Here is a 15,175-nt window from a genome sequence, read left to right as displayed (position 1 = left end):
GGTCTCACTCCGATGCCCAGGCTGCAGTGCAGTGGTGCAATGTCAGCTTACTGCAACTTCCGCCTCCTGGGTTCAAGCGATTCACCTGCCTCAGCCTCCCGAGTAGCTGGGATTACAGGCAACCACCGCCTTGCCCAGCTACTTTTTGTATTTTAATAGAAACGGGGTTTCCCCATGTTGGACAAGCTGGTCTTGAACTCCTGACCTCAAGTGATCCACCCACCTTGGCCTCCCAAAGTGCTAGGATTGCAGGCATGAGCCACCATGCCCGGCCTTGAAAGTAGTATCTTTTAAGAGGCAGCCCCCGTTGTGCATATGTACCCTAGAACTTAAAGTATTAAAAAAAAATAAAAATAAAAAGAGGCAGCCTCGTATAACGGAACTGTCATTGAACTAGAAGGAGTCTAGGGGTGTGAGTTCTTGTCCTGAAGCTGCTGCTGAGTGGATGGGTGTTTTGGAGCTATCCATTTAATCTCTCTGGGCTTCAGTTTTCTTGTTAATTACATTAATGGATGCAACAGATGACTGAGGGTCTTTCAGGCCTAAGATCCAATGAACTGTGTTCCTTCACATGGAGCTTACATGGAATCGTTTCACTCAGCATATAGTAGGTACATGGAAAGTAAGATTTTTGCTTTTATGTTTTGAAACAGGTGACAACCAAAGCCAAGCAACTGAAGGATTCAGTGACCTGCTCCCCAGGTGAGTTCATACTTCCTGTATCTCATTAATCTAAAGTGGTTTCTTCTAAATTAATCCCTTTTTATAATAACTTCTTTAAATACAAGGGTCTAGAAGTTTTGCCTAATGAACTCTAAATCTGGTCATATCTCCAAAAAGGGTTGAAATACGGGCACCAGCAAGCCAGTCCAGCCCTGCACATACTGGTGCCGAGAAGATGTATTTAATTAATAAGGTTAAATAAGTATAGAGATCGTCTTCTATAGTTTAATTTGTGGGGACGGGGAACACAGGAGAAAGCCCGTCTGCACACCACGCAAATGCTATGTGCACACTGTTTTCCTGCACTGTCCACCCCTGTCACTGCCGCACTTGCAGAGCTGCCCTTTGCGATAAATGGCTAACAGCTTTCCCAGGCATTTATGTTTCCTTTTTTTTGAGACAGAGTCTTGCTCTGTTGCCCAGGCTAGCGTGCAATGGCGCAGTCTCGGCTCACTGCAACCTCTGCCTCCTGGGTTCAAGCGATTCTCCTGCCTCAGCCCCCGAGTAGCTGGGATTATGGGCGCCCGCCACTGCACCTGACTGATTTTTGTATTTTTAGTAGAGACGTGGTTTCACCATCTTGGCCAGGCTGGTCTTGAACTCCTGAGCTCTTGATCCTCTCACCTCGGCCTCCCAAATTGCTGGGATTACAGGCATGAGCCACCGTGCTCAGCCCCATTTATGTTTCTTAAAATCGATTTCCTCCAAGATTAACTGGAATTTTGTTAGAGTCTCCATATTCTTTGCTTAGAACCAGGAAGTAAGAACATGCTTCAGAAACTTTCCAATCTAACTCAAATACAGGTCCCAGGGAGAGTAATGCAGATGAACAAGCCAACAATTAGCAAACCCAGAGATCTCAAAAAGCCACCCCAGCCGGGCGTGGTGGCACAGCTATAGTTTCAACTACTCTAGAGGCCGAGGCGGCAGGATCACTTGAGCCCAGGAGTTCAAAACCAGCCTGGGCAACATAGTGAGACCCCCCCATTTCTGAAAAATAAACATAAAAAAAAAATTTTTAAAAAGAATTCAACTTGGAGTTCTCCAGGCTTTAGCAAAGAGGAAATTTCTGGATTTCTTTTTCTGCCAATGAAGTTATTTCTGTGGGCATGGAGGCAGAGACGGGGCAATGGGATGTTATATGACAGAAGCCTACTTCAAGACATTCTCCAAAAATCATACCATTGAAAAGGCAGCGCAGCTCAGAGTAAGGAACTGACGTAGATCTTCCTGGAGCTTGGTGGAGGCGGTCAGAAGTATGAAGAAAACAGGAAATGTGGAGTTGAATATTTAAGTGCATCTCTGAGGCAACACCTGTGGCTGAGAGAAGGCACCAGAAGCAGCTTTGAGCAGAGAGCAGATCCAGCATCAGGACAGAGAGGAAAAGAAGCAAATCCGATGTGATATTTGGCCACATCCAAACATCCTGTGACTCTCTAAAAGCACCATAAGGTCTTTGTGTGTGTACCTTTGTACCACAAATATATTCATTAAATTATGTGTTTTATTTTGTTTTTTAATAGCCTTTAAGAAGCCAAAGAATTTTGAAATAAAAGTATTTCTTCTGATTATGTTCACAAATTAACAAAGAATCCGTAAGCAGTGTGATCCATTTAAGCCATAAAGCTGTGCTTCTGAAGTATTATTAGAAATTCTAAAATTGTTTCCTAAGATTTTGGATACCTTTCAAAGTGTTTGAAATGGATGGTTTAGAAAACACAGCTGGCTTAATAGGCTAGCACAGGGGAAAATGACCTTCTACAGATAAGAACACACCCAGATGGAGGTATTTGGCTGTTTCTTAAGAGAGGTGCTTTAGTGAGCACGGAAAGAAATGTTCGCTAATAGAAACTCAAAAAAATACAGATAAACAAAAGGAAGAAAATAACAATCACATGTAACCTACCAATTGTTGTTATTTTGAGAGAGATATTTCTTCAGACTTTTCTGATGCACATATGTGCATATAATATTTTTACAAGAATGGGACTGTACCGCAATACTGTTTTACATTTTTTCACTCCGTACACTCATATGTCTGTATCATCTTCTTAATGGCTCCACAGTAGTCCATAGTATAGATATCTGCCCCATAGTTTATTTAACAAGTTTCTATTGTTGGACATTTTGCTTGTTTCCATTTTTTTTTATTGTTATGAAGTTGTGGTCTCCAAAGTGAGGTAGACAGGATGATTCTTTGGAATATAAGAAGACCGTATGTTAATTTCTATTGATCTTTATTTTTATCTTAAGGCAGTGAGAGAGGAATTAAGCTTTCTTATCTTTGGTATTCAGACTTATGCCAGCACCCTCACTGTGCCCATTAGTAGAGGTTATGTGTTACGTACATAGGGCACCGACGTTTCCCAAGGGAAAAATGGGATTTCCACAGCACTCACAGGCTGATGGTGGCCTCGTCACTTGGCATCATCCCATGTTCTTTCACTCTCAAGATATTGCAACAAGATACCCAGTTGAGTGAATGTATAGATAACCCCAGAGTTTCAGTGACCTCTTTTTATAAGGTGGAGGGCAACCATGGGAATATTTCCTATTACACAGAGGCTTCCTAGTATTTTGACAAAGTACTCTTAAAAGTTTTTGAATTTAAAGATCCTCAATTTTATACTTTTCTTTTACCAAATAAATAAATAAATAAATAAATTCTTGGCGTAGGGTCTAAAAACGAAAAAAAAAAAAACCTGCACACACTTAAAAAATTAAAACAGTACAAAAGGGAATGCAATGAAAAGTGTCTGAGTTTGGGTTCCTGGCCCCCTTCCACAGAGGGAATAATGAATTGGAGTGTGAGGGCGTACATGTCTAGAAGTATAACTAGTCATGCACACACTGTCTGTATTTGCCTCCCTCTTTCTTATGTTAATAGCAGCATACTCGCTGAAGACTAATATATTTAATCATTTTATTATATTAAAATATTTTTACAAAATAAAGATGGATTTTTAACAATGAATGTGAAAGTGTTTTGAAAGATATTTATGCTGTAGAAAGGACGTTTGAAAGTAGATGCTTGGCTGGGCACGGTGGCTCACGCCTGTAATCCTGACACTTTGGGAGGCCAAGACGGGCGGATCACCTGAGGTCAGGAGTTCGAGACCAGCCTGGCCAACATAGTGAAACCCGGTCTCTACTAAAACTACAAAAATTAGTCGGGTGTTGTGGCTCATGCCTGTAGTCTCAGCTACTCGGGAAGCTGAGGCAGGAGAATCACTTGAACCTGGGAGGCAGAGGTTGCAGTGAGCCGAGATCATGCCACTGAACTCCAGCCTGGGCAACAGGGCGAGACTGGCTCAAAAAACAAAAAAAACAAAGTCAATGCTTAAAAGTATTTTCTTTGTTATGTGTTATTCTATGGCTAAAACAATGTGACCTATAAAAACTCTTATTTTTACGGATTTAAAAATGTTGAAAATAGAATTTTAACCTGTAAATCTTTCAAACAAAGTGAACTCATTTGTTAAAAATACAGCCAGGCGTGATGGTGTAGGCCTGTAGTCCCAGCTGCCCAGGAGGCTGAGGTGGGAGGATCACTTGAGCCCAGAAGTTGGAGGCTGCAGTGAGCTATGATCACACCACTGCACTCCAGCCTAGGTGACAGAGCAAGAGCCCCATCTCAGATAAATAAGTAACACTTTCTATTTAGTTTGCAAGAACAAATGATTGGCTTGGGGAAGATTTTTATGAAAATGTTTTCATAATTTGTATTGCACAATGAATACCAGAGCATGGTAAACTTGGCCAGCAGGACGCTACATGTGGATAGATGTATCCTTTTGGGTCATCTTTTCCAACTAGGATGGCCATTCAAAGTTAGGCGCCAAAATAAAGCAAATTTGGAGCCAGACCTTTAATTGAGTATTTTATCCAGTATTAAGCAATTTTTCAATCTCATTGTTTTTAATATTAATATTTTCATTAGAATGTTTCATGTCACTTAATGATGTTTTTAGATTGTGGTGGATATAATCGAATAAGTAAATATAAGTAAATATACCTATATTAGAATTGCATTTTCGGCTGGGCGTGGTGGCTCATGCCTGTAATCCCAACACGTTGGGAGGCTGAGGCACGCAGATCACGAGGTCAAGAGATCGAGACCATCCTGGCCAACATGGTGAAACCTCGTCTGTTCTATAAATACAAAAATTAGCTGGGCATGGTGGCACGCGCCTATAGTCCCAGCTCCTCGAGAGGCTGACGCCTGTAGTCCCAGCTACTCGAGAGGCTGAGGCAGGAGAATCACTTGAACCCAGGAGGCAGAGGTTGCAGGGAGGCAAAATTGCGCCCCTTCACTCCAGCCTGGTGAAAGAGTGAGACTCCATCTCAAAAAATAAAAATAAAAAAAAATTGTGTTTTCAAAGATGTTTTACTGATGGGGTTCATAATAAAAAATATGGAGGAGATAATGATTATGAAATGCCACTTGTTAGTAGTAACAAAAGACTAGGACCTGGAACTTTAGTGAGCTAATACAGAATAACCTCCAGGGAGTTTGTTGCCATTAACGTAAGAAAGGAGAAGGCTAATGCAGCTACATAGGGTGTGTGACGCTCTATTTCTAGATGTTCACACACTCACACTCCAACTCATTTTTGCCTCTTACAGAGCAGACCAGGAATGCAGACTAAGCCACTTTTCATTGTATTCCTTTTTGTAGTTTTTATGTTTTTAAAAATTATATCTAGATTTTTTTTTTTTTTTTTAGACAGAGTCTCACTCTGTCGCCCAGGCTGGAGTGTAGTGGTACGATCTCAGTACACTGCAACCTCTGCCTCCCAGTTTCAAGCGATTCTCCTGCCTCGGCCTCCTGAGTAGCTGGAATTACAGGCACGTGCCACCACACCCGGCTAATTTTTGCATTTTTGTAGAGACGGGGTTTCACCATGTTGGCCAGGCTGGTCTCAAACTTCTGACCTCAGGGGATCCCCACTGCCTTGGCCTCCCAAAGTGTTGGGATTACAGGCGTGAGCCACCGTGTACAGCTGGGATTTTGTTTTTTATTAAATAAAAGCCTACTATAAACAGGAAACATTACTGTAGAAAAGGAAATAAAATATTGCCCCCTTTTTTGTTGTTGTTTTGAGACAGAACAAGACTTTGTTTCCCAGGCTGGAGTGCAGTGGCACAGTCTTGGCTCACTGCAGCCTCTGCCTCCTGGGTTCAAGTGATTTTCATGTCTCAGCCACCCAAGTAGTTGGGATGACAGGCATGGCCACCATGCCCAGCTAATTTTTTGTATTTTTAGTAGAGACAGGGTTTTGCCATGTTGCCCAAGCTGGTCTGGAACTCCTGGCCTCAAGTGATCCACCTTGCCTTGGCCTCCCAAAGTCCTGGAATTACACGCTTGAGCCACACTGCACCTGGCCTAAAATACTGTCTCTTTGTAGCTAAATTTTTATATACATCTGTAATTATTTCCATAGGAGAACCTCCTCTAAGTAAAATTACAGAGTCACAAGTAAATACATTCTTAAGGTTCACCTCCATTTGACAAATTGTTGTTTAAAAAGGCTAGACCTGTGCTGTCTAATATGGTAGCCACTTGCCACATGTAGCTATTTATATTAAAGTTTAAATTAATTAAAATTAAATAAAGTTAAAAACTTAATTCCTCAGTGCTACACCAAGTGGTTTATATAATTGTATCACAGCATGTTTCATTGGACAGCTCTGGGCTGGGCCAGTTTCTGCTCCCACTCCCCGTGTCCAAATGTACCTATTTCCCTGCATTTTGCCAGCACTGGGTATTGTCATACTTTCTAATCTTTGCCAATTTAATAATTGAAAAGTAGTGATTCATTGTTTTAGTTGTCTGATACTCATCAGCTACTGTAGTTCTTCCTTTGTGAGCTGTGTTCTTTGTCCTTTTATCTTAATGAGTTGTAACTGCTACTGTATTGAGGATATCAGTGCTCTGTCATCTATTCTGTCCTATTAAAAGGTTTAAAGCTTTTGTTATTAATTATTATTACTTTTAGAGACAAGATCTCATTCTGTTGCCCAGGCTGAAGCATAGTGGTGTGATCATAGCTGACTGCAGCCTCAAACTCCTGGGCTCAAGCAGTCCTCCCTCCTTAGCCTCCCTAGCAGCTAGGAATACAGGTGTATACCACCAGGCCCAGCTAATGAACTTTTTAATAAAATGTTTCTTTTCCATGTTTAAAAATTCTTACTGTAGCTACTATTTATAAGTGTATAATTTACTCATACACTTGCCTTCCAGAGGCAGCACAGTTTTAAGGTTTGACCAGTTGATTTTTGTCTTTCCAGTGGAGCCAGTGAATCCTTTCTTATACTGAGTAGCAGGTTATTCCCTCTCAAAGAGATGTTTGCATTCTTGTTCACAATCTGATTCTTTATATACCCATTATTCCTCAGAGTAGAGAAAGGGACAAAGGCTTGGAATCAGACAGAAGTGGGTTCAAATCCCACTCTAGTGCTTTCTGAGTCTTCTTTTTCTCATCTGTAACATTAGGGTAATGATCCCTATCTTTCTAGAATAGAGTAGTGTGGAAATGAAATTAAACCATGCATGCAAAATGCCTAGTGCGCTGCCTGCTGTGTGCCCGGCAGCTGCTGTTCTCACCGTCTCCTTAATTCACCTTGCCCTTCACCTCTGTGTGGCGCACCCTCTTTCCTAGGAATGGTTAGACTCTCCGAACTCAAATCGACAGTTCAGAATTCCAGGCCCATCAAAACGGCCACCACCTTGCCCGACGACATGATCACCCAGCGAGAGGACGCAGAGGGGGTGGCAGCGGAGGAGGAGCAGGAGGGAGACTCCGGTGAGCAGGAGACGGGGGCCACTGATGCCCGGCCTCGGAGGCGGAAGCCAGCCAGGCTGCTGGAGGCTACAGCGAAGCCGGAGCCAGAGGAGAAGTCCAGAGCCAAGCGGCAGAAGGACTTTGACATAGCAGAACAAAACGAGTCCAGCGACGAGGAGAGCCTGAAAAAAGAGAGAGCTCGGTCTGCAGAGGAGCCGTGGACTCAAAATCAACAGAAACTTCTGGAACTGGCGTTGCAGCAGTACCCAAGGGGATCCTCTGACCGCTGGGACAAAATAGCCAGATGTGTCCCGTCCAAGAGCAAGGTGAGTGATGGGGAAAGAGGCCTCTGCACAGGTGTTAGAATCCCACCAGAGGAGCCACAGCTTGTCTGCCTGCAGCTTCTTCCCTCATTCCTATCTACTGACACCTGCCCCGTGATTTCTTCTTTGCCATTTATCTTCCAGTATATTTCTCCCTAGAGCGTGTGAATCTGTGCATTCAGGTGGTTCATGTGTGTAGATGAGCTCAAGATTCTAAGTTTCATCATCCCACAGGGCAGCTGCTTATAGAAACTTCACCCACAGCACCTGCCTGCCTTTTTGAGAACTCGCCCACTCCGGCTAGGTTTTAAGGGCACATGGGAGGCTCAGCCGGCGCTGCCTCACCGTGAAATGCAGCAGCTGGGAAGGGTCAGGATGGAAAGCTCCTTTGAACCAGGCTGAGGGTTCATAAATCACAAGTCCCATTGGCTGTGTAGCAAATCTTTGACCAAAGGGATAGCTGGTATAGATGGTATTACTGTGATGATCTTCGATTCTGCCATGTGAATAACTTTGGACTCAGCGGGTACACCTGGTGGCTGTCCAGAGGCCCTGAGGCCATCTCCGTATGTGGTCAGTGCCAGGCGACAGCTAGGGTTCGGCTTACTTTCCACGGCCGTGGCCGTTTGTAGTTGGCCTTTCTCCCCGCTTGTAGCTCTTGGTGCCTGCTCAGATATATCTGAGATGGTCCTCAGATGGGAGGAGGGGGCGGGAGTGCCCTGTGGAGAGCCCACCCACCGGGCTTGGGCGGCCTCTTTCCTGTGATCTGGCCATGAGGCGCTGCAGAGAGCCCCAGGGTGTGATCCTAACACAGTGTCTCTTGAGGCTTCTTTCCCTGTAGCTAGATTGTTAGTCGAGGAACCAGGAACAGTGAGAATCAAAAGCCCCGATCTCTTCCGCTGTCTGTGCCTCCCTCAGTCGCCTCTGGGCACACTCATGCTCATTTACATTCTTATTTTTTTAATTGAAATTCTATGTTGGAAAATCTAGCTCATGGCCATGCCTGTCCCTGAGTGTACAGGTGTAGTTTTCTCCACCTACTTTAAAATGATTAAAGTTGAGAGTTCCTGGGGAGAAAAATAAACCGTTAGCTGTTGATCTATTTGAGAAGCGCAGATTCTCCCAGCCTCTCCAACTGGTTTGCAGAAGTAACTATTCTACCCGAATTTCTCTAGCATCTGTCAGGACACAGGCAGACGTCTTCATGTGTGATGAGTCCACACTGGCTTATAAACGAAGGGGCTGGAGCTTGGATTCCTAAGGATAGAACACCCAGAAACTCATGCCTGGGGGGCTGGAAACCTTCCCGGTTTTCAAACAGCAATGAGCAGGGCTTCTTCAGCCTGCAGGTGTTCCCCTCAAGCCTTGACTTGAGAGCCAGGCAGGGCTGAGCTTCCTGCTGTCCCGGAGCCTGGGCCTGGCTGCCGTGCACGGCTCAGCTCAGAGCTCCAAGCACGCTGTCCTTCCGGGGTTAAGTGCTGGGTCTGGCCACATCTGGTTTCGGCAGTATGTTGTTAGGAACAGCATAGCTACTAAGGAAAGACTGGTATCTTTAAAGACCTTAGGCAAGTAATCTTTGGGGATGCAGGAAAAAACCCTGAGAAGAGACTCTCATAACACCACTAAGCTAAAATCCTAGGAGAGTAAACATCCTTTCTCTGTCCCAGGCAGCTGATAAAGTCACTTTGCACTGGACCCTTAGTCAGCAAAAGCTACAGAACCACAGGGTCATTATTTTTGGAACAGAAACAGAATAGATTCTGGAAAGTTCCTGTGATCAATGTGAGAATAATGAGGCCTCTCCCCACCATCACCCCACCTCTGCTTTGGTCCTGAGCCCCAGCCCAGGGCGTGACAGCTGTGGCCAGCTGAGGTCTGAAGTGGGTGGCTCTGCAGCCTGTAGGGTGGGATGGAGGTGGGGCCAGGAGGAGCAGGAGTGAGTATTCCAGCACAAGTTCTGCCAGTGTCCTGGGGGCTGGCTCCCCACGGGAAAGGTCTTAGCAGCGCCTAGGGAAAGCCAGACCCACGGAAGAAGACTAATAGGCTACCTGGCCCCAGGGTTTTTGATTTCTTTAAAGTAGCATGTTGTGATAAAAGAGTGAAGTGTTAACATGAAAATAAGAGTGAGCAGGCTGAAAGACCCGATTATGATGCTAGTACGCCTCACAAACGGCCGCCCCAGCGCCTCACTCCACGCCAAGCACCTTCCCTTTGGGCTGGGCTTGCAGGAGCCCTTCTCGCACTGCCCAGACAGGTCTGCCTTGTGAGCGACTGGACTCCAGGACATCCCGGGAACTCTGGGCAGAGGGACTGGATGTGAGGCTCTTCATGAGCAGAAGCCAGCAGACCGGCCACATGAGGACCACACTGACTTGTGCAAGTGACTGTTCTCACCTCTCTTTTTTTCTTCCTACAGGAAGACTGTATCGCTAGGTACAAGTTGCTGGTTGAACTGGTCCAAAAGAAAAAACAAGCTAAAAGCTGAATATTCTGGGAGATGATGTTCACCTTCATTTTCCAAAATGAATATCTTAAAAATCTTATGCAGAAATTTGCATTTTGTACCTCAATATTTCTACGTCATGTGCCTTAGTAAAAAAAAAAATAAATAAATAAAAGATGAGTGTTGTGCTATACTGTTTAAACAAATACAGTGCTGGGGGAAAAAGGATTTGGGTATGTTGCAGATTATTTCTCATCACTTCAAAGTTTACTTTCTTAGGGAATAAACAAATAGTGCTTTCTAATGATCAGGCAAAAATATGTGGTTTTGAAGGAACATGTGAACAAACTAATGTGTAAGAATTCAAATTTAATGTTTCTCTAAAACCACGACCAAAGAACACAGCAGTTTGTGTCTTTATTGGGGGTTGAATAGCAAGATCAATTGCTTGGGGAGGAAGAAAACCAGGTTGGTATCCAGCTGGCTGGCTAAGAACAATGTGAGATTATCTTAATTAGTTAAATATATCTAGGGAAAAAAAACAGTCTAGGTGAAGGAGGACATAAGGTAATACACTCTAAGTTTGAGCTGCTTGATAGAAATGTGTTCCCACCTGATAGAATTTCCAGAGAACATGCAGGACCGTTTTCAGGAAATGATGAAATTGGGACCGTTTTTTCATACCTAAGTTAAAAATCACTATTTTATACTATTACTTTCTGTCGAAGTCTTTCGTGCTATGTTTGAACTGTCACTGTCAGCTGAGCGCTCCTTTTAAATCTTCTGTCATTTGCTCAGGGCGTGGAAATAGTGTGATGAACGCAGCTTGCCTAAACTTGAAAATCATGAAGATAACCAGAACACAGTTAAGGGACGTGATTTGATAAAATATCTTAAAGATGTCATATTCCCTAAGGAGTAAAGTGAGGGTACAGTTTCCTGGAGGAAAGTTTGGGTGGCAGAGATCCCCACTCTGCAGTGCAAGCTTCTTTCTATACAGAGGACGTGGAACCAGGTAAGTCCCCAGCCCTTTCCCTGACAGGAGGTGACAGAGGCTGCCTCAGGTCTCAGGCCGAGCAGACATTGTAGGGAACTTACACCTCAGACCCAACTCCCTCATCCCAAAAAGAGCAGCGGAAAAGTGAAAAAACAGCACATTGCAAGCTGAGTATCCCTCTTCCAAAATTTTTGAGACAAGTTTCAGATTTTGCATATTTTTTTTCTGATTTTGGAATATTTACATATAGATAATAAGTTGGCTCAGGGATGGGACCCAAATCTAAACACCACGTTCTTTGTTGTTTGTATGTTTTTGGAGACAGAGTCTCGCTTTGTTGTCCAGGCTGGAGTGCAGTGGTACGATCTCGGTAGACTGCAACCTCCGCCTCCCAGGTTCAAGTGATTCTCCTGCCTCGGTCTCCTGAGTAGCTGGAATTACAGGCATGTGCCACCACACCCAGCTAATTTTTGTATTTTTAGTAGAGATGGGGTTTTGTCATGTTACCCAGGCTGGTCTCGAACTCCTGATCTCAAGTGATCCTCCCGCCTTGGCCTCCCAAAGTGCTGGGATTACAGACGTCCATTATGTTTGACATATACTGTATGCACACAACCTGAAGGTAATTTTATGCAATATTTTTAATTTGTGCAAGAAACAAAGTTTATTTGCTGAACCATCGGAAAGCAGAGGCGTCAGGTGTGAAATTTTCCACTGGTGGCGTCACGTTGGCACTCCAAAAATATGGATCTTGAGAACATTTCGGATCTTGGATTTGGGGTTAGGGATGCTCAGCCTGTACCAGCCACCGTCTCCACAGTCTGGTTTGCACAGAACTGCCTGAGTCAGGGAGCAGCAGCTTCCATCAGCCTCAGCCAGCAGGGACAGGGAAGTGGTGCCTGTCTGGCCAGGTGGGGACAGGGGACAGGGGACAGGCACAGTCATCTGGCTCCAGTGGTGCTCACTGTCTTCCTGTAACAACCCAAAGCCAGGCTAGTCACGGGAATCTGAGTCTTCCCCAGAACTCTGTCCTCCAGCTGGGGGGCCATGAGGTGACTGCTGTGCAGTCACAGTGGCTACATGTGAGTGACACATCTGAGAAGGAAGCCGGTTCCTGGAGAGGGACAGGGAGAGGGGAGGATTGTCCTGGCCATATGCCAGGCTGGGGGCCCCTCTGGTCTCTGAGCCCAGCCTCAGGCCTGTTACACAACACAGGACACTCTGTGAGTGTTCTGCCATTAAGTCATCCTTTTCACTTACAGCACCCTGAATTGGGTTCCTCTCACACACACCCCAGAGCCCAGTTATAAGTTTCCTGGGCTTTCTGCGGGAGAGGCCCGTGGGGGGTCCAGAGGTACTTTAGGAAATTGAGTTGCTGGAACCCCTCAACTCACCCTGTCCTCATCTTCTCCAGCTGCCTTGAGAGAGTGAGGTGCTAGTGTGGTTTTCTGCTGCCTGTCTCTGCCTGCCAGGAAAGGCCTGCTGCCCATGGTATCCCCTCGGGGGGCTCTGGAGGCCAAGGAGTCAGTTGAAGTAGGATGGGGTGGGGGGTTTTAAGGGGGAGGCCAGGGCCAGAGGCTGGGCAGGACTCGTGTGGGCTCCCAGGTCGCAGAGCACAGCCCTGTACACAGACAGATGACAGCTGCCACCCCGGGTCACAGCAGGAGAGCGAGGATCCTCGAGAGGGAATGTGCTGAATGTGTGTGGGGATGTGGCACATCCACCAGCCACGTGACAGCCCCACCGTGCCCCTTCTCCTCTCCCACTCCCAGACCCGTGTCCTCCCAAGCCAGCTCACCCTGCTCACTGAGGAGGCCTCCCCATGCCGCGCCCAGCCGCCACAGGTAGCCCGTGCTTGCTTTTCTGTTCTTGCCGTCTTGCTCATGAGAACCAGCCCAACCACTTTCTCCCTTTCCTCTTCAGTTTACGCTTTTTTTGTTTTTTTTTTTAAGAGACAGTCTCGCTTGGTTGCCCAGGCTGGAGAGCAGTGGCACAATCATGTCTCACTGCAGCCTCAAACTAACAGGCTCAAGCAATCCTCCTGCCTCAGCCCCCCAAGTAGCTGGGACCACAGGCTTGCACCACCAACACCTGGCAAATTTTTTCTGTTTTTTTGTAGAGATGGGTCTGGCTCTGTGGCCCAGGCTGGTTTTCCCTTTTTGAGGGAAGAAAAGAAGTTGTCTGTGGGACATGAGTGCTGTGTGTACTATTTTTTCCTTGCTAAATGAGACCTGAGAAAACGTGAACCTGGAATGTCCCAGGTGGGAGGGCAAACCCCAGTCCACCAGGGCCCTGGGCTGCTCACCGGCCCACCACGTCCTCCGTAGGCCTGGAGCCTCTCCAGGGGTATCGCCTCTAGGGCCTGCAGTGTGTCCTTGTGAACATCCTCAGCTGGGCATAACTTAGTCTCCTGAGGGTGAAGTTGATCTTGAGAACAGCCCAGGGCTGCCCTGAGAGCGGTCACCGAGCAGCCCTGAGGTGCAGTGGGTCCCGGTGCTGCCTCTAGGCCTCTACTTCTGGGGACCCCATGGCTCCAGCTCCTCGGCAGCCCCCCAAGTCCTCGCCCCCATGGCCATGTCCATTTGCTCGTGTTGCAGGGAGTGAGACCTGACTGGAGCTGGGGGACGCTGGCTCTCCCACTGTCCGCGAAGCTGGGTGACATCAGGTGTGTTGTTTTACTACTTTGCCTCAGTTCCTCATCTGGGAAAATAGAGAATAATGGCAGCTGCCGCTTAGGTTGTTAGGATGATAAAGTGAGATAATCTGTGTGAAGTCTTTCTAACGCAGTGCCTGGCTTGGCAGAAACAATATTATTTCTGACAGCCTGGCTTTCTGTCACCATCGTCTCTGCGTGGCGATGGCCACAGCAGCGCTGATGGGCCAGAGTCAAGCTCCTTCCATCTCCTGCCCGTGGGGGCGAGAATCCCAGCCCGGGGCCTAGGGGCCTGGGTCACTCCGTGCACTCCCGGGGACCCTGCAAAGGGCTTGCAAAATCATTCTATCTTGGATGTGTACTTTTCTGGGGAGAGGGTCCACATCTTTCACTGCGTGCCCCAAGTGCCTCTCACCCAAAAAGGCTCACAGCCTGTACGGTGACATTTCTCCTGACACGGCCGCAGGAGGGCCCATGTGGTGCACAGGAGAACCTTAGACTGGACCTCAGGCAGAAAGGGCTCAAGGTCCCAGCTCTGCTGCTGATGACCTGGGGCCTGGGCAAGTGATATTAGCCCTTCTCTGGGGCTCATTTCCTGTCCACAGAATGCAGGTGCTAATATCTGAGGGGCAGCGAGCTGCTCTCGGAAAGCCCTTCACACTCAGGGCCCCTCTCGGCTCTGCCCCCATCTTGTGCTCCTCCTCTTGCCACTGAGTAGGGACGTTTCTTCCCTAGGGCTGACCTCAGCCTGGTCTCCTTTTCCTCCTCAGGTGTGGTTTAAGGACAGAGTTTGGATCGGAAGACCCACGTCTGAATCATAGGTGAAGACCATGCGGAAGGATCAGGGACCAAGGCCATGGAGAGGGCTGTGGTTCTGAGGGCTGCAGGAGGGCACGGGCGGGGCTGGGGGAGGAGTGGAGGGAGGGAGGCTATCTGCAGCCCCCACCCCACTCAGCCCCGCAGAGTAGCAGGGTACTCCCAGGCAAGACACCAGGCGAGGGGGCGCTGCCCTCATCCTCCTGGATACCCGAGTCTCTTATCCTTTAGTGGTTTAAATTCTCTCCCCACTGGGGCAGAAATCTCAGTGCTACTGTTTCTTCAAACCATTTATAGCGCTAGTTTTCGAAGCACACTCACCTGTTGTCTTACTTATCCCTAATGGGGGTTCTGCCCCCGCCCGCCCACAGAGGGTCAGGAATGTTTGGGATGTGCAGCCAAGCCACGTTCTTCCCCAGGTGTGCAAGAGCTCCC

At 46.8% G+C, this 15,175-nt stretch overlaps 1 protein-coding gene across 2 annotated transcripts in view; it reads left to right on the top strand.

Annotated features, from left to right (window-relative positions):
- Positions 1 to 10,454, top strand: part of DNAJC1 (DnaJ heat shock protein family (Hsp40) member C1) — a 244,355-nt gene extending 233,901 nt beyond the window's left edge. For both annotated transcript variants that reach the window (XM_019035497.4, XM_063709708.1), the window contains 3 exons: positions 654 to 702; positions 7,386 to 7,834; positions 10,248 to 10,454. In XM_019035497.4, the coding sequence (XP_018891042.3) occupies positions 654 to 702; positions 7,386 to 7,834; positions 10,248 to 10,316 (567 nt within the window). In that variant the 3' untranslated portion in view covers positions 10,317 to 10,454. The remainder of the gene's footprint in view (positions 1 to 653; positions 703 to 7,385; positions 7,835 to 10,247) is intronic.
- Positions 10,455 to 15,175: the final 4,721 nt, after the last annotated feature.

Source organism: Gorilla gorilla, chromosome 8, assembly GCF_029281585.2.
Source record: "Gorilla gorilla gorilla isolate KB3781 chromosome 8, NHGRI_mGorGor1-v2.1_pri, whole genome shotgun sequence".
NCBI lineage: Eukaryota > Metazoa > Chordata > Mammalia > Primates > Hominidae > Gorilla > Gorilla gorilla.
The sequence above is the reverse complement of the archived record's forward strand: the minus strand, read 5'-3'. Positions and strand labels throughout refer to the sequence as shown.